The sequence below is a fragment of the Primulina tabacum genome, chromosome 1, assembly GCF_025594145.1.
Source record: "Primulina tabacum isolate GXHZ01 chromosome 1, ASM2559414v2, whole genome shotgun sequence".
Classification (NCBI taxonomy): domain Eukaryota; kingdom Viridiplantae; phylum Streptophyta; class Magnoliopsida; order Lamiales; family Gesneriaceae; genus Primulina; species Primulina tabacum.
In genome coordinates, this window is record NC_134550.1 from 59,559,416 (window position 1) to 59,578,473 (window position 19,058).

Genomic DNA, 19,058 nt, shown 5'->3' on the forward strand with positions numbered 1-19,058 from the left:
TCGGAAGGCACATGGGAGAAGGTTGGAGAACTTTTAGATATCTAAGGTTGCAGACTTACCACAAGACCCCGTCTTCAGTTTTGGGGTGGAAGACCTTCGAGGCGTTTATGATGTGGCGAGGATATTTATTGATAATAGAAGCTCCGTGAACGTCTTGTTCAAGAGCACGTTGGATCAAATGAAGATGGAAGGATTTGAGTTTGAGCCGGTATCCACCCCGCTCTATGGATTGGCAGGACATCCCATCCCGCCGCTCGGTCAGATTGTCCTTCCTCTATCTTTGGGACATGTGCCTCAGCGGGTAACAAAAATGACAACATTTACTGTGGTGGACACCCCATCTGCTTACAATGGAATTCTGGGGCGACCAGCCCTAAAGGATTTCAGAGCTATAGCGTCCACGTATCATCAGAAGTTGAAGTTTCCCGTAGGGAAGGAGGTTGGAGTTTTATGCGGGGATCAGAAAGTCGCACGTCGTTGTTATGAAAGAATCGTGAAGGAAGAAGAAAAGAGAAGTCACGAGCATTCGCATGGAAGCTTGAGCTCAGTCTTGCAGTTGTAGAGTCATTCGGAGAAGCTTCAAAATGGGTAACTTTGTCCTGTGGAGGTACAAGAGGAGCTGAGAGGAAAGTTGGAGAATGCGCTGGGTAAGGCTCTAAAGAGGCATGAGAACGCTTACCACCTTAGAGAACATCTTTACTTCATTTTTGATGTATTTCGTTCCTGAATTTGTCTTACGTTATCAGTTGATATTTAATAAAGCCAAGTTCTTATATTAAGTTCGTGGTTGTTCTTGTATTATGAGGATTATATGAATTTTATTTTACCTGCTTAGGTTGCGCCTAGTAGAGGAGAAGAGTGGGGGGGGGGGGGGAGAAAAGTTAAATTTTTCCTGCTAAGGCATCGCCTAGCAGAGGAGTAGAGGCTGAGGTGGAGAATATTTATTTTCCTGCTAAGGCATCGCCTAGCAGAGGAGCAGAGTCGGCGATGAGAGGAGCAGAGTGGAAGAGAAGAATTTTTATTTTCCTGCTAAGGTATCTCCTAGCAGAGGAGTTAGAGGGTGAGGGCGTTGAATTTTATTTTCCTGCTAAGGCCCGGCTTAGCAGAGGAGTTAAAGGGTGGAGGTGTTGATTCTATTTTCCTGCTAAGGCCCGGCTTAGCAGAGGAGTTAGGAGATGATGAGGTGAGAGTTTGATTTTTCCTGCTAAGGCCCGGCTTAGCAGAGGAGTTAGAGGGTGGAGGTGTTGACTTTATTTTCCTGCTAAGGCCCGGCTTAGCTGGCTTAGCAGAGGAGTTAGAGGATGGAGGTGTTGATTTTATTTTCCTGCTAAGGTATCACCTAGCAGAGGAATTAGATGGAGGAGTTGAATTTTATTTTCCTGCTAGGGCCCGGCCTAACAGAGGAGTTAGAGGGTGGAGGTGTTGAATTTAAATTTTCCTGCTAAGGTATCACCTAGCAGAGGAGTTAGATGGAGGAGTTGAATTTTATTTTCCTGCTAAGACCCGACTTAGCAGAGAAGCTAGAGGGTGGGGGTAGTGAATTTTTATTTTCCTGCTAAGGCATCACCTAGCAGAGGAGCGGAGTTTGAGAGGAGAAAAATGTTATTTTCCTGCTAAGGCATCGCCTAGCAGAGGAGAAGAGTGGATGAGGGGAATTAAATTTATTTTTCCTGCTAAGGTGTCACCTAGCAGAGGAGTTAGAGGGTGGAGATGTTGAGTTTTTATTTTCCTGCTAAGACATCGCCTAGCAGAGGAGCAAAGTTTGGGAAGAGAAAAATTTATTTGGTTAGTCGATAACAAAAGATGTTTTCGGGGAGCAGGTGTGCGAGGCGAGATGGGGGCTGCGGGCTGAGCGGGTGTGCGAGGCGAGATGGGGGGCGAGTGGCTGCGGGCTGAGCGGGTGTGCGAGGCGAGATGGGGGGCGCTCGCTCGGAGGGGACGAGCGCTTGGCTGGGTGAGCAGGTGTGCTGGGGGCGCCGGGCGAGAGCTTGGCTGGGCGAGCGTGGCGCTCGACAAGGGCGAGTGCTTGGCTAGGCGAGCGTGGGCGCTCGGCTGGGCGAGCTTAGGCGAGGGGGCGAGGTGGCGAGGGCGAAGCTTGGGCGAGGTGCTGGCAGGCGAGGGGGCGAGGGGCGAGCGTGGCGAGGAGCTGGCGCGTGGGCTTGGGCGAGCTCGGCTGGGCAGGGAGACGGCGAGGCAGGCGAGGCGGGCGTGTGGGCCTGGGCGAGGGGCTAGCGTGGCACCCAGCAGGGCGAGCGGGAGGATGGCGAGGCGCGACGCGCGGGGCTGGGTGCCTGGGCGAGCGAGGGGCTCGGATGGGCGCTCGGCAGGAGACGAGGGGCAGGGGGCTCGGCTGGGCGAGCTCGGCAGGGCGAGCGGGAGGATGGCGAAGCGCGGCGCACGGGGCTGGGCGCTTGGATGCGTGGGGCTGGGCGAGCTTGAATGGGGTTTCGGCGAGGGTAGCGAGGCGAGGACTCGGGCATGGGGGGGAGAGCTGGTGAACGAATTGAAGAGAAAACTATAACAAGATTGCGATATGATTTAATTTGTTTCCAAATCTTTGGAGACTGACAAACGACCGGAAGAAAATACACAACTCGTACCCGGTGACCCGAGGACAACACATCTAATCGAACTTTGAACCTACGATTCAGTTCGACTCGGGAGGGGAGACTGGTGATACCCCATGGATGGGCCCATTACCCTTGGCCCATCCCTAGCTCAAAAGGAAGACAAGCCCATCAAGAGCCCATGTATTCTCCTATAAATACCAGGTTTGAGTGTTCAGTTATTGGATTCACTATATTATTTTCAGCAGCGCCCTTAGCTGCTCCCCCATATATCCTCAGTCTCTGACTTGAGCGTCGGAGGGGCTACGCCAGGATACCCTCCTGGCCCCCTCCTAACGGTCTTATTTGTGATTTCAGGCCCAGGGTAATTTTGGAGCCCGTGTCTGGATTAGTGACGCTTGCGTGGATCGGACCCTAAATTTCCCGTGAGTATCACCCTACATCCACATAATGCTAAATTCACATTAAAGTTGATTCAGCTCCACTTTCATACCCCACGTGGGGTTTTTCTTTTTTCCTTTTTTTCTGAATAAAATATTATTTAGTAACGCCGATCCCGGATAAGAAGCATCAGGAACAAGACTTGTTTTAAAAAATTTACTGAAAATATATTAAAAATAAAATTAGAGACATAAAGTGGCCGGATATGTGTACTGTTTGTTTCTTAAGCACCGTGTACTTTTCTTCTTCTTCATCATTATATCGCCCCAGGTCCAATTTTAATCTAGTGTAAAGAGACGAAGGGAGCGGGTTGGGTCCCCTCTTGGATTAAAAAGCGGGATAGCACTTTTGTTTATAATTTGACAACGTAATGCACAAACAACAAAAAACTAAAAACGCACTTATTAGGCCAAAGCTCACCGAGAATATAAATGGACCCTTCCACGTAGGGGTGGGCATAGTTGGATTAAAATCAAAATAATCGACCGAACCGAAAAATTCGGCTTAAATGGTTCAATTTTTTCGGTTTTTCGGTCGGTTACGGTTTCAAAATTAAAGAAATTCGATTTTTTGGTTCTGTTTACGGTTTGATCCCCAAAAAAACGAAATAACCGACCCGACCATATTATATTTAACTATAGGATTTATTGTATGATGGGCTAATAAATAGGCTTTAGTCATGTGACAAGTCCAATATTGACAATTGGAAGTTCAAATTGTTATTGAAGCTCATATTGTTAAATGTATTGAGATTTGAGATGCAAAATATATGTACATTTTGGAGTCCGATAATTGGAATTTAATGACTCAGTATCTTTTTATTGAAGTGCTATTGTTTGAAATTGTATTTCAAATTGTTATTGAAGCTTAAAATGTTAAGTCATAAGTGTATTATAATAATATATGTTCTATTCATCTACTATCATTGTTTCTTTTATATGTGTTGCATCCATCAAGCATCAAGTGATGTACAATTTTATTTCTTAATAAAATATTATAAAACCGTATATAACCGACCATATAACCGAACCGTATTACAAAGAAACCGGACCGAACCGTAATAAAATGGTTTGATTTTGGATCGAATATATTCAAAACCGAAAAACCGAACCATTATAGAAAAAAATCGGACCGAACCGACCGATATCCACCCCTACTTCCACGCGTATAAAGTGACGCCCTCAATTGTGCATATTATAAATAAAAAGGACCATTTTAAATCTACGTTTAATTTTAAAGCTTGTAATCTCTTCAATCAGAAAGAGGTGACCGACCTCAAAAAAAAAATATATATATATATATATATATATATATATACTTTTGTTGTATATTGATATTTTGAATAAATTATGAAATGGCCCAGCTCCCTCAAGTCCAATTCCACTAAAAAATATGGGCAAGACAATCAGATCCCATACACAGCAAGGACTGTGTTCAGGTATGCTATTATCGAACAATTGAATTGCATTAATTATAACTATGACCTCTAATGATATTATATGTATGCATTTCTATCCATTTATTTATTTATTTTTGAAATAATGTTTAAGCGGGCTTTCTGTTGGCCCTCACATTCTAGACTCTGATTTATTTCAAATTAAAAATCATGTAATTGGATGGATGTTATACATGAATGTGTATGCGACACCTTACCTAGCTAGCTAGCTAGCTACATTGAATTATTAATTAAATATCCAGTTTAAAAGGGTCAAATGCCCCTTGACCATGTAAATTAAAATTATATGATGACATCACATATCTCATACAAATTTATTGCATCAAAAATAACTAATTGATAAAGCATCAATTTCAAAATCCGCATAATTATGCTGCCAATATAATCTATAATTTTTATTGTTAAAATCATATCTGACTGCAAAATAGAACATCAATCCATTGCAATGAACAAAAATGTTAATATAGAATTAAGATTACAATAATGCTTTTGGAATTAGCCGTCACATTTCAATTTCATATGAAAATATTGGTCACCTTAGTCAAACAATTGGACTCGGTCTCCACCCAGAATTAAAATTAAATTAAAAGGTTTTTAAAATCCTATAAATAAAAAATTGATGAATGGTCAGAAACAGGCTGGCCACTGACCAAATTTCGTGGTATCATACCATTCCTACCCTTGTTTATGTCACGCGGCCTGCACGTATATGTATGCAAGTATTGAACAATTGTACGTATATATATATATATATATATATATATATATATATATATATATATAGCTTTCATGTTTCTAATTTAGTATTGAACAATTGTACGTGTATATATATATAGCTTTCATGTTTCTAATTTTTCTATCAAACCATAACTGTACAAGGAATTTTGTTGATCTAAATGTTCGATAAATTTTGGACCTTTTCTATATATATTTTTATGAATGGGGTGACATGACATGACATGATCAATCACTTTATTTATATTATATTATATTATATTTTGGCTCCTTTCGATCATATATATGTTATCAATATATATTGATTTTATAATTGAATTAATATAATTTGAAAATTGTTATATGAATGAAAAAAATATCCCTTGTGAGTGAAATCCTATTTTATGTTCAAAAATTTAAACCAACAAGAATGGTGTAATTAATAGTCGAATCACGAATATGGTCGAGTATTATTTGGTCATTCACACAATCCTATGGGTTGCATGTATATGTGGCACATAGTGACAGTGGGAGTGAAGTGAACTCTCTTGTTCTTCTTCTTCTATGCGGTCATCATTAATTACACTCCCGTGGATTTCAGCGTTATTTTATTCCGTTTGAGGTTTATTTTTTTATTTCAGCATTCAAACTTTCCTCCAAACCCGCGCTCAAAAGCAAGAATCCGTTGATTGTTTTTTTTTAAAAATATCAACACCTCTCCACCATTTACATTTTCCTAGAGAGAGAGCGTCGCACTTTTATGTTTGAACCCCATATAAAAACCAATCCCATGTTTTTATTTCTATTTTTTTTTTATCGATTACATGCACACTTGGATTGCAAGTTCTATCTCCTGCACCCTTCTTTTTCAAATCTCGAGGCAGGTATCAAGGTTCATTTACATGAGCTATACATAGGTTGTGTTGTGTGTTTTCAAGAAAATCTCGAAACTGATGAACCTTGTTATGAGGATTGAATCTTGATTTAGACGATCGTTTTAAATGAATTTACTGTTTTGTTTCAGAAAGTAACGTGCAAAGGGAACGGAGGAAAGGTCGAATCCTAGGCAAAATTTTTGGTTGAGGGATGGGTAAAAGACACAGTGTAGTCTTTGGTGGTGCTGTTCTGTTCCGTTTTGGGACCTAAACAGTTTCTGTAAAGAGAAAAGGGCAAAAGAGTTTATCTTTTAAGGGTCTTACTTTTTTGGTTATATACATAATATCCACTCACAAAAAAGGATCTTCCTTGAGCATGCAAGAGAGAAGAGGGATTCACAGGTTACATAGAAAATGAAGAAGAATTTGAACAATAATGATAAAAATAGCAACAGGGATGGTGGTGGTGGTGAGATGTCCAAGCAGAAAGAAAGGCATATTGTTTCTTGGTCTCCAGAGGTCAGATTTTTTTTCATGTTTTTAGGTGCCTATTTGCTCACTCTCTCTCTCTCTCTCTCTCTCTCCTTTTTTTTTTTGGGATGTTTAAGATTTAATCTGTTTTACTTGATGATCATATGATTTCTTTCGTTTGCAGGAAGACGATATCTTAAGGGAGCAGATTCGGGTGCATGGGACTGAAAAGTAAAATCTCGATTCTTTTATCTCGTGTTTGATTTTTTCCTATGGGATGTGATCATTTGACTTGGATGTGTTTGAAGATTTTTTTTTTTTTTTTTTGGGTAAGTGAGACTGATGGATGTGATTTTGTCATAGTTGGACTATTATCGCATCAAAATTCAAGGATAAAACGACGAGACAATGTAGAAGGAGGTTAGAATCAAGATAAACATAGGCATCTGCCTCTATTATGTATTGTAAATCTACTTGTTGCAATCTTTTGAATTCTTGTTCTCATATGATTTTGAGTATGCCGTTGTTATTCAGATGGTTCACTTATTTGAATTCTGATTTCAAGAAAGGAGGATGGTCACCTGAGGAGGACATGCTCTTGTGTGAGGTGCATTATTTAAGCCTGTTTTCTACGCCCTCTATGCTTCCAAGATTGATATTTGTTCAATCATCTTTTAAATATTTATTCTTATTAGAAAGCTGATCCCTGAAGTGCTCCAGTGAAAATGTATTTAGAACTATTGATTTTGATTGGTGGCAGAGCTATAAGTCCATTTTTCACTGGATGGCACTATGAATCTTTTAAAAAAAGGTTTCATGAAAGAGTGTTCATATATTTCAACAATGTGAAAATGGGCATGACATATCAGACTGACATTAAGCTTGGTCTAATCATCAACGTGACTTGCAGGCGCAAAAGATATTTGGAAATAGATGGACTGAGATTGCAAAGGTGGTTTCAGGCAGGTAATTAATCACATGAAAATCAAGACTTTTCCTTGTCCCAACTTGTTGGCTGTATTTGTTGGCGTAGAAAACTAATAGTTGTTTCAAGGAATATATCAATTTTTCAGAACTGACAATGCCGTGAAGAATCGATTCAACACACTCTGCAAGAAGAGAGCAAAGCATGAAGCATTAGCTAAAGAAAACAGCAACACTTCATATATCAACTTAAACAACAAAAGGATTATATTTCCAAATGGACTCGATACATATGCAGGATCTGAAAATGCCGCACCTCTTAAGAAGATAAGGTGTGTTACTTGTCATGTTCCACCAATTTAAAAATATGCTACTGGGATCAAGTGTTACAGATAACAACCAATCCCGTGATTTAGGACATCAAGCACTGCGGAAAGTTGCTACCGGGATGAAAAATTAACCGGAGAATATGGAAATGCAAATCAACTTCTTAGACCTCCATTTGCAGCAATAGTTCAAAATTTTCATAGTTGTGAGGGTAACCTTGCCTCTCAGCTGCACTACAGCCACATGAAGGAGGTGTCATCTGATGGATGTGAGTTCCAAAGAATATTTTGGTTGTAGGATTTCTAGCAGATTGCGATCACCTAAAGGCACAATATATGGAAATGGATAAATAAATAATACATAAAATGGTAATTAAATAATTAATAACCTTTCTCCATGTAATTGAAGTTCAAATAGTTAGATAGATAATGTATTGCATTTTGAAGCTTATGCAGCTGCAAATGACAAAAGACAAGGAACATTTCTTAAGAAGGACGATCCTAAAGTACTTGCATTGATGCAGCAAGCTGAATTACTTGGCTCACTTGCTATCAAAGTTAATTCTGAGAAGACAGAGCAGAGCCTAGAAAATGCCTGGGTGGTGCGTAGATACAATTTATCCTGTCTTGAATCTTGTCAGATTTTGTACACTATACCAAAACACCAAAAGGGAAACATGTACTCCAGCTTCAGCCTTGACATATTTTTTTTGCGTCATTTTTTGTCAATTGTATACACTAAACCTGCAATATAAACATGTTCCAGGTTCTTCAAGATTTTCTAAAACAAAACAAAGAAAGCGTTCTGCTTACGTTCAAGGACTCGGATACTAGATTTCAACTTAAGAAGTTCAAAGAGTTGATGGAGAATGTTACATGTAGCAATGAATGTAGCGATCCATCTCGGAGGTAACTAAGAGGCTAATTTACGTTTAAATTCAATTTGAAATTTCATCCCATGCAAGATCTAATTGACGTCTTTTCAGGCAATCCGATATGTATGAGTCCTCCCCAACTAGTTCTGAGTACAGTACAGGATCAACTCTGGTGCCTAATGCATTATGTGATAAAACAGAAGAGTTTCATGCTGATATATGTGCACTACCTCAGAACACTGGACAGGAACTGCAATCAGATCGGTCAAATGACCAACATTTTCTTGCTGAGGAAAGTGGAATATATCATGGTGCAAGCATACAAGGTATTGAACATTTATTTTTTGCCGGATGATAAAATAAATGCTAGTGCTGATAATAGTGCCATTTATCGTAGCAGATACGATGTTAAGTAATGAAGGGATAAAGGCTGATGATGGAGCTCTATGTGAATTTTCCAACGCAGAATTCAGTTCCCCTGCTCAAGTGACACCAATGTTCAGAGCATTGGCAGCAACAATTCCCAGCCCAAAATTTTCAGAAAGTGTAAGAGTTCTGCCTTTCAAATACAAATGTGGCAAAAACACCAAATTATCAACGCCATTTATAGCATTTATATCACCTTTGCATCCGATGGCATGTGGTGACGTTTATAAGGTCAAAAGTATATTTATGTCACTTGGAATTCATTCCACAGGAAAAGCACTTCTTAATGAAAGCACTCGGAATGGACTCAACAACTCCAAGCCCAAAGACAACTACTTCACAAGCTCCACCGTGCAAGAGATCCCTCCTCCATTGTCTCTGATCAATTCCACCGATCAATCTTACACATTATAGTCTGTGGAGCTCAGATTCTTTGCGGTACCCACCGGAGTTTTTTAGCAGTGCAGTGTTTTTGTCTCTTTTTTTCAGAATTTTCTGTTCTTGGGTTGCAGTTATCTTGACCTGAGTTTTTTCAAATAGGCCTGCTAAGATCTACTTTGCAATCTAGTATGCTAATGGAGCATTCTAAGAAGATCAATCGCCATGATCTGCGTCCCGGATACTCACATGGTGTTTCCTTGGTGTGTCATTCTTTTGTCTGTTGTCTCATGGAGCTCGGATATGGCTATCCATTGTTCCAAGATGTTTTTGTGGCTAGACAAGCCTATTGTACAGAACAAACACTAAAAGTTATTTGATATTAAGTGTAACTATACATTGGCAACTCGCCAAGATTACCCTTTAGAGATATTGATAGGAGAAAAACAAAGATTGTTACGAGTCAAAGGAGAGTGCGAAGTAGGAAACGCCGGCCTCCTATTTGCTTTATTGAGCAGAGTACTAAATAATATGCATGTTTCACGGTGTTTGGAGATTTTTAGTGTAATTCATACTCATTGGAGTGGAAATGGAATAGAATTCTTTGTGTGCAGATATGCATCTTGTTGAAATCTAAAAGTAGTGAATGCAATGTAGAAAATGGTGGGTGTATTGAATTGAATACTTAGCAGTCTTTTGTGGAAGCTGAGCTGAAACTTTTACTTACAGAAGGTAAAATTTATTGCCTTTTGCTCTGTGGCTTCTATCTTCTCTGCAAAGCTGCCTCTTATGAGTTGAAGCAGGGTGGGTTTAGAGGTACCTCGGGGGGAAGAATAGGGATCCAAATGATCTGTTATTTAACTTGGTTAGCAGTTGATGGTGGGAAGCAAGTTTCATCATTACCAAAGCAAAAGTCACTGGTACAAGGGAGAGGGAAACCTGTACAAAATAAAGTTTGCTTTGAATGGCAGCACCCCCAAATATTTGTAGGCAGCATTGCATGTGATTCAGGTGCTAAAAGTACTTTTTGGAAATGTATCTCTCTGCAAGTTGATTAGTACTGATTGCAATTACGATATATATAATTGTAAATTTTTTTTTGATTCAAAATATATTGAATTATTTAATTTTAAATTTTGAAAAGACTTTATAATGACTAGTAAAATTATAGACTAATTGCAATAGTGTGAATGAAAAGTATTGTTTGGAAATAACATGCAAATGATGGTAAATATTTAGTTACTCGGACCTACCGGCTACGGCCTCAATTATCTTGGACAAGTAAATGTGAAGATGATTGCTGTGGCCCACTTTGTTCAGTGCCTTACTTTACATGAATAAATTTTGTACTAACTTGTTCGCGACACATCTTTTAACCTAGACTGAATTAAAAGAAGCTGCCAAGTCAACAATTACCTCAGATTTTAAATAACGTAAGTCATTTGTGGGTAAGAGTATAAGCGTAAGAACCTGTCTCAATACATCCTTCACAAGTTATATAATACCAAACTTTTGAAGTTCCATTAACACTTTGTCCTTGAAGGAAAAAAATGTTACATTGTCAAAAATCACGATCCCTGTTATGTTTCCTTCCTCTTCTTTTGCATTCTTTGCAGCTTCTTCGATTTAAGGTAAATCTGGTATGACAATCCAGAGAAAACCATTGCAACACTTCCCCATTGCTTTTCTGACAGGGGGTTTCCGCTAAGAACTGAAGACACGACAATGCTCACAAACTTTCGAGTGGTGGTAATAGTCGTGTTAGTCAAGGAACCAAACCTACTGATGGTCAAGAATATAAAATTTTGGCCCACTGCGCCACACAGACAGTAGAGAAGAATGTCCCATGCAGCTTCTGGGTGCAGCTTGCAGAATTGGATCGCATCGTATCCCATGGCATTTGGAAGGCCAAACATGAATATGACGTTGTAAATCGTACCCCATAAGTTCATTCCAAGCATTATATTCCAAGCACTTGTTTTCGGGTACCTGAATGCCAAAGTCAACCTTTTTGTCAATAAATAGTTATATAATCAAATCAAAAGCCACTAGAAAAAAAATCGTGATAACTAGGTGGACAAAAGAGTCAGGCCAGCTCATGTGCTTTTCGAGCTGACACATATATTGTTTGATTTAGCATACGAAATTATCGAATTTCAGTGAATTGGCATATTCAAACCACAGTTCTTTTAAGTGTCGAATTTTGACTGTTCACTATTTTTACCTGGCTGTGATGGAATCCTGAGTGGCATTGGTGAATCCATCAAAAGCAAGGTTTAGAAAACAAAGCCCATATCCAAGGGGAGCATTTGGGCGAGCTAGTTTTCTTATTGTCTTCGAGCTAGTCTAGGTAAAACAAAGTAAAAGAGAGATATTAATGTAGAAAACAGATACTAATTTTGGAACCACCAAATGAACAACAACAATTCCTGGATTGGGTTTCTAATTACCACCGACAGCATAATTTAGCAACTCACATGGAATGACTGACAGATAACAGAGGTTGAATATTTATTTTTTAAAGTTAGATTTTAACACTATGAAGGGTTCACAAATACTAAAGAAAACATGGTAACTAGGACACATACTTTCAAAAGTGCAAAACCGGAGACCCCTCCAGCCACAAGCAAAGTGCAAAAATACTCCGGGAAGGTGTATTTTATACCATAAACTAATGTACCCATCAGCATCACTGCACAAAACAAATATGCTGATTAACAAGATTACACTATGTATTTTTATTATTAAATTTCTAACACGATAATATAGTGGTACTCCTGGTAAAGTCCAAACGTAAGCCAAATCATACAACCAAATTTCTGAGAATGCTTATTGCTAACTGAAAATCAGTGATACTACTATTCAATGCAATGAAAAGTAAGGATATAAATTTAGATTGAAATGAAGCAACCTACATAGACTCATTATATTTCCATATCATAATTATAGATATTACTTCCTCCTCGATGGGGAAGAAGATTATTCTAATATTCAATTGCATTCCTCCAATAGTAATCGAAGAATCCTCCAATATAATCGAAGAATCAAACACTTGGGGTGCAAAGATAGTATTTTTTACATCTGTAACTGCAACTTCAGCTAGCAGCAAAAGTAAGATAGAGATTGGATATTTAACTCAACATATATAACAATTAATGACTTACCCGGAATCATTTTTGAGGATTTTGCCAGAACCTAAACACAATAATGGCACAATTAGTACAAAATCTTGCATGACCTGAAACAATTTGGCTTCGTGGTATCTTAAGCCGCGAATATGATATTGATCGGTGGTAAGAAAGCTAACTGACAAACTGACAGTATAAAACTCAAGGAAAACACGGTCACAGAACCATTTTAATTTAGGATATTTCTTATGTTAACCATAAAGCAAGCATAAACCTATAGTTGCCATATTTTTATGCCATTTTGGTGGATCTCAATGAAACAGATTCTTTAATGTTTTCATAAATAAATAATGCATATAAAACATATTATGCAGACATTTCCGCAAAATTTGTCAAATATTATTTTCGGAGTGAAATTTTCTAAAATACTATTAGGGGCAACAGGTAGAATATTAATGAAGTTGCAGCAAAAAAACACTTAAATGGCCATCTAGACAAGCTTATACATGGACTCATTACGAAAGATAACATATAAAAGATCTACCATTCTGAGATACTCTTAGGTGAACAATTAAGACATCCATTTTATCATTTCTACAACAGTAAGCCAAATTGCAGATCAAAATCCATTTCCAGTTTCAATAAAGCAGTCAAAATTCCTCAATCACGCATCAAGCTATAGACACGTTTAACCATGTCACAATTAGATATTTTGGTTCATTATTACATAAAGAAACTAAAGAAAAGGGTGAGGGTCCTTATAATCTTGAACGTGCCTGAGCCGGGTAACTAATGTACTTCAACGCTTCAATCCCCATAGCTGGCCCGATCGTGTTGGTGATACCAGCACTCCAGTAACTCCACCAAGGAGCTCCACCATTTCCGCCATCAGACCAAATCTTTATCACTGTGCAATAATCACACGACAATTAGAAAGCATCCAGGGGAGAAAATTCAGATTTTACTGAAAATGATTCCTCACAAACTTACTTAAAAATGACCAGATTAAACACACTACATTTTGTGCTAAGTTCAAGAACGCCAAGTGCTCGAACCTCTTCTTATCAGAACCAAATCTTTTAGTGGACCTAAAACAACATAATCAAGGAATTTTCCATTACACACTGAAGGATTTAATACATTGAACACAAAGGATATTAGGCAAATGGAAGCATGCTCAGAGCTAAATATATTCATATTACAATTTCCACCAATAACATACATCAGATAAGGAAAAGAATTCTCTTTTATTTTAAAAAATTTTGACGTAACTAAGAACTGTATATTACAAAGTAACAGGTAATGGATCACAAAGAAAATTTGAGCTCAATAAAAGAAATGAATATGCTTACACGGTCTCTTGAAGAACCCCTTGATAAATATAAGCAGCCCAAATTCCGGCAACACAAAAGGCGAGGAGAAGTATGCGGCGTAGCCCGGAGCTCGGAGACTGCATTGCAACAAAATAACCCACAGGTAGCCACCAGATCACCGTCTCGGAACAACCGGAAACAGCTCTTTTAAATAAAATAAATCCTCTCTTTATTTTCGGGTTTTCTGAGGAAGACGAGGTGGGACCAGACACGTTTGAGCTCCCACGTGGAGAGTTTCTAATGGTTATAATGGGTTTTAGCGAAATTTGATTGGTGGAGATGATGCGCAGCACCACTGTAACAATTAATAAAAACAAATAATTTTTTGACTTTTTGTATTTCATTTCATCAGAAAAATCATCCAGACTCTCAAGTCTGGCTTTGTTCAAACATTTTTTGGTCAGATTCCTTTGTTGTCTACAAACTATATCCTTTCTCAACTGCATTTATGATCGATCATAATGGTTTTGTCGTATGCAAATGTTTGTTATGAAAATCAAAACGATCAGTAATTAACTAAAATGCATACACACAACACCAGTCCATTTATAATGTCAAATTGGGATAATAAATAATATAAATTATATCAAAAACTCAGATAATAATATAATATAATATATATAATATAATAAAAGTTTGTACAAATCTCGTTTTCTCGCGTGGGTGGGACGCAACCGAACGAAGAGCTTTCAAGAACCCCACTTCTGATTTCTTTCTGAGAATTTTCTGTTTTGCTTCCTGGAATCGTCTTCTATTGCTTAAAAATTTCACCTTTTTGTCTCTGTTACCGTCGAAAGCCTGCTGTCATAAGAGCCATCATTCTTTATTTCACTTCTGACCCATTTGGCTCTTGCTCGGTTGTTTGCCAGGACACTTTTCTTCTTGCTCTGCGTAGAGAAGATCAGCAATGGGAAACTGTTTAGGTATCTCCGAGAAAATTGATGCGAGTCTCAGCAACACATCTGGTATGTCCTTTAATCCTCTATTTCTTTGTTCCTGCCTCTGTTTTTCTATAACGGAGATGGATGAAGTTTGAATGGTGGAACTTTGTATCTCTGTGGGTCTGATCTTGAATTATAATTGCTGCAAAATGTAGTTTTTTATGTCTTCTTGAATTTTATTGATTGAGCTTCAGTTTATAAACCAAAGCTTGGATCTTTCTCATCGGCGAAGGGACCCTTTTGTGGGTTTAGGCCGATTGTTTTCGTTAGACTGGAAGCTGGACTCTAATTTTTATTTTTAATCTCATATCTTTGAGTAAATTCTATTTATTTTGATAATAGTAGCGTGAAATCCATTTATTGACAAAATTAGCTTGAATACCATTCTTATATCTTTGACAAGAAAACATACTTTCACAATCATTCTTTTATAAACTATTATAATGATACATAATTTTTTTTTCCCAACTCTCTATGACTGCAAAAAATGTTAGCTTTGTAAGAATGATTTAAGATTTTTTTAAAATGCTCTGTTTTATTTTTCTTTTGGTTAAGAAGCATCAAGATATCACAGCAAACCTAGCAATTCAGCAACTTCGAGCATGAGCATACCTTCTCATAGTAGCAAAAGCACATCTGAAACCCTTCCTACTTCAAGATCTGAAGCTGAAATTCTATCTTCTCCAAATGTCAAACCATTCACGTTAAATGAATTGAAGAACGCAACTAGAAACTTTCGAGTCGACAGTCTTCTTGGGGAAGGAGGATTCGGCTATGTTTACAAAGGATGGATCGATGAGCACACTCTAACTGCTGCAAAGCCTGGATCAGGAATGGTTGTTGCTGTCAAGAAGTTGAAGCCCGAGGGTTTCCAAGGCCACAAGGAGTGGTTGGTATGCCCCTTCTTGGTTATTTTATTGACTGACAAATTAAAATTTACTACAAGTATATGTAAGTCTGTTTGAGAGCTTAAAAATGGATTTTTAGACAGAGGTTCATTATCTGGGGCAACTTCATCACCCGAATCTAGTTAAACTTATCGGGTACTGCTCTGATGGTGACAATCGATTGTTGGTGTATGAATTCATGCCAAAAGGAAGCCTGGAGAATCATTTGTTCAGAAGTATGTATAACACTGATAGTCAGGATGTATTTCCATTCTTTATTATCAACGTACATGGATGGATTCTCAATGTGTTGCTTGTTTTGCTTATGTCTCCTCATTAATTTATTGAACCTGTTTTTGCCTTCCATTTATCCTTGCATTTGTCACAATTCATTTATCGACTCATTTTACGCTACATGAAGTAAAACGGGAGAGATATGCTAAATTGCTGTGTGTCCACACAACATCATTGACTAAAATGAAGTAATTACCCTTCTGAGGGACGATGATCTATCAAAATAATTTGGTTGGCTTCAAATCCTTGCATGATTTCACTTTCTTGTAAGATTCTCAAAATTGTTTTACATGTTCTCCACGCCTAGATTTCTCAAGAGATCTCAGTTTTCAACTCTTTAAATTGGCATTAATCGGAACTCCATACTATGTTGTGTTGGCTTTATATCAATTAAGCTTCATGTTTGTAAGATTATTTCCCTGTCGAGACTTTGTTTGAATATTTGTATTTTACCATGTTTAGGAGGGTCACAACCCCTTTCTTGGGCCACTAGAGTCAAGGTTGCTATAGGAGCTGCTAAGGGTCTTTGTTTTTTGCACGAGGCTGAACAACAAGTGATATATCGAGATTTTAAGGCTTCCAATATTTTGCTTGATGCAGTAAGTTCACACAATTTTCTTGTTATTTAATTGCTTTAGCTCAAACTGTTTGTTGGCATTTTTATTTTCAGGAATTTAATGCCAAGTTGTCCGACTTCGGTTTAGCCAAGGCTGGCCCAACCGGTGATAGGACTCACGTTTCAACTCAAGTTATGGGTACACAAGGCTATGCTGCACCCGAATATGTTGCTACAGGTTTGCATCTTTCAGCCACAAGGTCATCTGGACGGTGTCCCCACTAAATTGCAAGTCTCTTTAACTTTTCTATGCTTTTATATCTAACTAGCATGATGCACGTGCGTTGCACATAATATCAATTATATTATAAAAATTAAAAAAAATTGATTTTCTAAAAAACAATTTGAATCATTTTGTTATTTATCTGGGCTTAATTTCTTATCATATTAGACGATTTATAAGAACTTATATAACTTACTTTCAAAATTGTTCCCAAATTAAAATTCAAGCAGTTGATTTTATGTTATATAAGAAATTGTAATGAAAATAATATATATAACAAAATGAACTGAAACAAATTTTTTTTAAAAAATTATATATTCAAACACCACATATAAAACATAATAACCTAAAAATCAACCAAATTATGGATTTTTATCAATGTATAAATCATAATCTATAATAGGGAAACATACTAAAGATAAATAATTATTAATTTAAAATCACTGTGGCTAACTCATAAAAACAATATTAAAACAAATGAAATAGTAATATTGATAGTAAAATATAACTCATAATATTTAATTTAACCTCCTAAAGAATTTTTTTACTTTTTATTTTTATAATTCTATATCATGGATAATAAATTCTATATATCAATCTTACGTATAATAATATTGATGACTATTAATTTCTTGTTAAATAAGTTTTAAAATAATAAATAAATCAACATATGTAAGGAAATGCACATTCAAATAAGATTATATAGTAAATATGAAATAAAATCATATAATAATTATTAAATATAGATTTTAAAGTATTGATTTGATCTTTACCATTAAAATTTGAAATATAACAGAAGAAATAAATATAGATTTTAAATTATTGGTACTATTTTAACCATTAAAATTTGAAATATAACAAAAAAAATAAACTTTAATATATATTTTTATGATATTATATTTTATTACTTAATTAGAAATTGTACTAAAAATATAATTACAAAATTACAATAAATCATTGGAAAAAAAAGTAGAGATCAAATTAAAAGGATAAAACATTTAAATGTAGTATAAAGATGAGTTATTTGATAAAATTAATATATAGAATGTTAATTTTGTAATTGCACAATTGGAAAACAATGCCATTCATCCACATTTTTATAGGTATATAGATATAGATATAGATATAGATATAGATTAATGAGATAATAATATATTTTTACTTCTCTAAATTTTTGTCTGGAAAAATAAACGAGAAAACATTACTCCTGTACCGCCTGGAATATGCAAACAGATATTAAAACACCCTTTCAAACTGAAGATCCAGAGGAATATGTTTGACGAGTCATTTTAGCAGAGTTATAGAAATTATATGTTGTGAACATCTTGGTTAATGATGAACAGGTCGACTGACGACTAAAAGTGACGTTTATAGTTTTGGGGTCGTTCTGCTCGAGTTGCTATCAGGGCGTCGTGCTGTCGACAAAACTAAGACTGGTGCTGAACAAAAATTGGTTGAGTGGGCGGTGCCATACATGAGGGACAAGCGAAAATTGTTTCGAATAATGGACACCAAACTAGAAGGCCAATATCCTCAGAAAGAAGCATACACTGCGGCAACTTTAGCTTTGCAGTGCCTGAACGGTGAACCAAAAATGAGGCCACGAATGGCGGAGGCTTTAGCGACGCTCGAACAACTTCAAACTTCAAAGAATACGAGTAGGCACTCAAAGGTGGTGAGCCGAGCTTCTACCAAATCTGTGAATATGCCGCCATTAAAACAGCATTCACCTCTGAATATGACTCCTTCAGCTTCTCCATTGACAGCCCATCGAAGGTCTCCCCGTATTAAATGAGACATTCCTCTTTTTAGTTGTAAATATTGGTTTCAGATCCAAACTTTACTATTTAAGATCTTGTTTTTGAGTCGTTGATTAAAACTTGCACTCGATTCCTTTATCATCCATCTCACTGCAGAATCGATAGATTTGGAGTAAAAAGAAGTCAAAGGTTGTGTTCTTAAATCAAGATTTATTATTATTATTATTTCGATAACTTGGCAGCACAGTGGGCTAATGAAGTAGTAAGGTAAATCGGACTAAGTAAGTTTTGCACGACAAATTCGTCCGAGAAAGTGTTGATAAGAAAATTAAACTTTTGATCATTGTTCAAGAATATAACTACTACTGCCAATTCATATATTA

General features: G+C 37.0%; 3 protein-coding genes across 9 annotated transcripts; 2 read left to right on the forward strand and 1 right to left on the reverse strand.

Annotated features, from left to right (window-relative positions):
• The first annotated feature begins 5,684 nt into the window (after positions 1–5,684).
• Positions 5,685–11,177, forward strand: LOC142556407 (transcription factor MYB124-like). 6 transcript variants are annotated; one of them, XR_012822610.1, is made up of 14 exons: positions 5,687–6,062; positions 6,203–6,572; positions 6,709–6,755; positions 6,888–6,944; positions 7,059–7,131; positions 7,435–7,490; positions 7,598–7,780; positions 7,865–8,043; positions 8,222–8,376; positions 8,541–8,683; positions 8,761–8,975; positions 9,047–9,195; positions 9,347–9,513; positions 10,183–11,177. XR_012822610.1 is itself a non-coding variant. In XM_075667883.1 (13 exons), exons 2-13 carry the CDS (start codon positions 6,468–6,470, stop codon positions 9,455–9,457), a joined length of 1,470 nt encoding a protein of 489 aa, XP_075523998.1. In that variant the 5' UTR covers positions 5,685–6,062; positions 6,203–6,467; the 3' UTR covers positions 9,458–10,070. The 6 variants fall into 6 exon arrangements, 4 of the variants coding, with proteins under 4 accessions (XP_075523998.1, XP_075523982.1, XP_075523985.1 ...); XR_012822609.1 differs by lacking the exon at positions 10,183–11,177 and adding an exon at positions 9,616–10,070; XM_075667883.1 differs by lacking the exon at positions 10,183–11,177 and having other exon boundaries at positions 5,685–6,062; positions 9,050–9,195; positions 9,347–10,070.
• LOC142556436 (UDP-galactose/UDP-glucose transporter 3-like) lies at positions 10,859–14,264 on the reverse strand. Its single transcript, XM_075667899.1, has 7 exons — positions 13,934–14,264; positions 13,572–13,669; positions 13,358–13,488; positions 12,618–12,648; positions 12,042–12,145; positions 11,678–11,799; positions 10,859–11,442 (listed from the first exon to the last, which is right to left on the reverse strand). Exons 1-7 carry the CDS (start codon positions 14,035–14,037, stop codon positions 11,034–11,036), a joined length of 999 nt encoding a protein of 332 aa, XP_075524014.1. The 5' UTR covers positions 14,038–14,264; the 3' UTR covers positions 10,859–11,033.
• A 314-nt stretch (positions 14,265–14,578) lies between these two features.
• Positions 14,579–18,907, forward strand: LOC142556446 (putative serine/threonine-protein kinase PBL3). Of its 2 annotated transcripts, none has more exons than XM_075667910.1 (6): positions 14,579–14,919; positions 15,451–15,788; positions 15,883–16,018; positions 16,539–16,675; positions 16,747–16,870; positions 18,259–18,907. In XM_075667910.1, exons 1-6 carry the CDS (start codon positions 14,862–14,864, stop codon positions 18,708–18,710), a joined length of 1,245 nt encoding a protein of 414 aa, XP_075524025.1. In that variant the 5' UTR covers positions 14,579–14,861; the 3' UTR covers positions 18,711–18,907. The 2 variants fall into 2 exon arrangements, with proteins under 2 accessions (XP_075524025.1, XP_075524032.1); XM_075667917.1 differs by having other exon boundaries at positions 15,454–15,788.
• Positions 18,908–19,058: the final 151 nt, after the last annotated feature.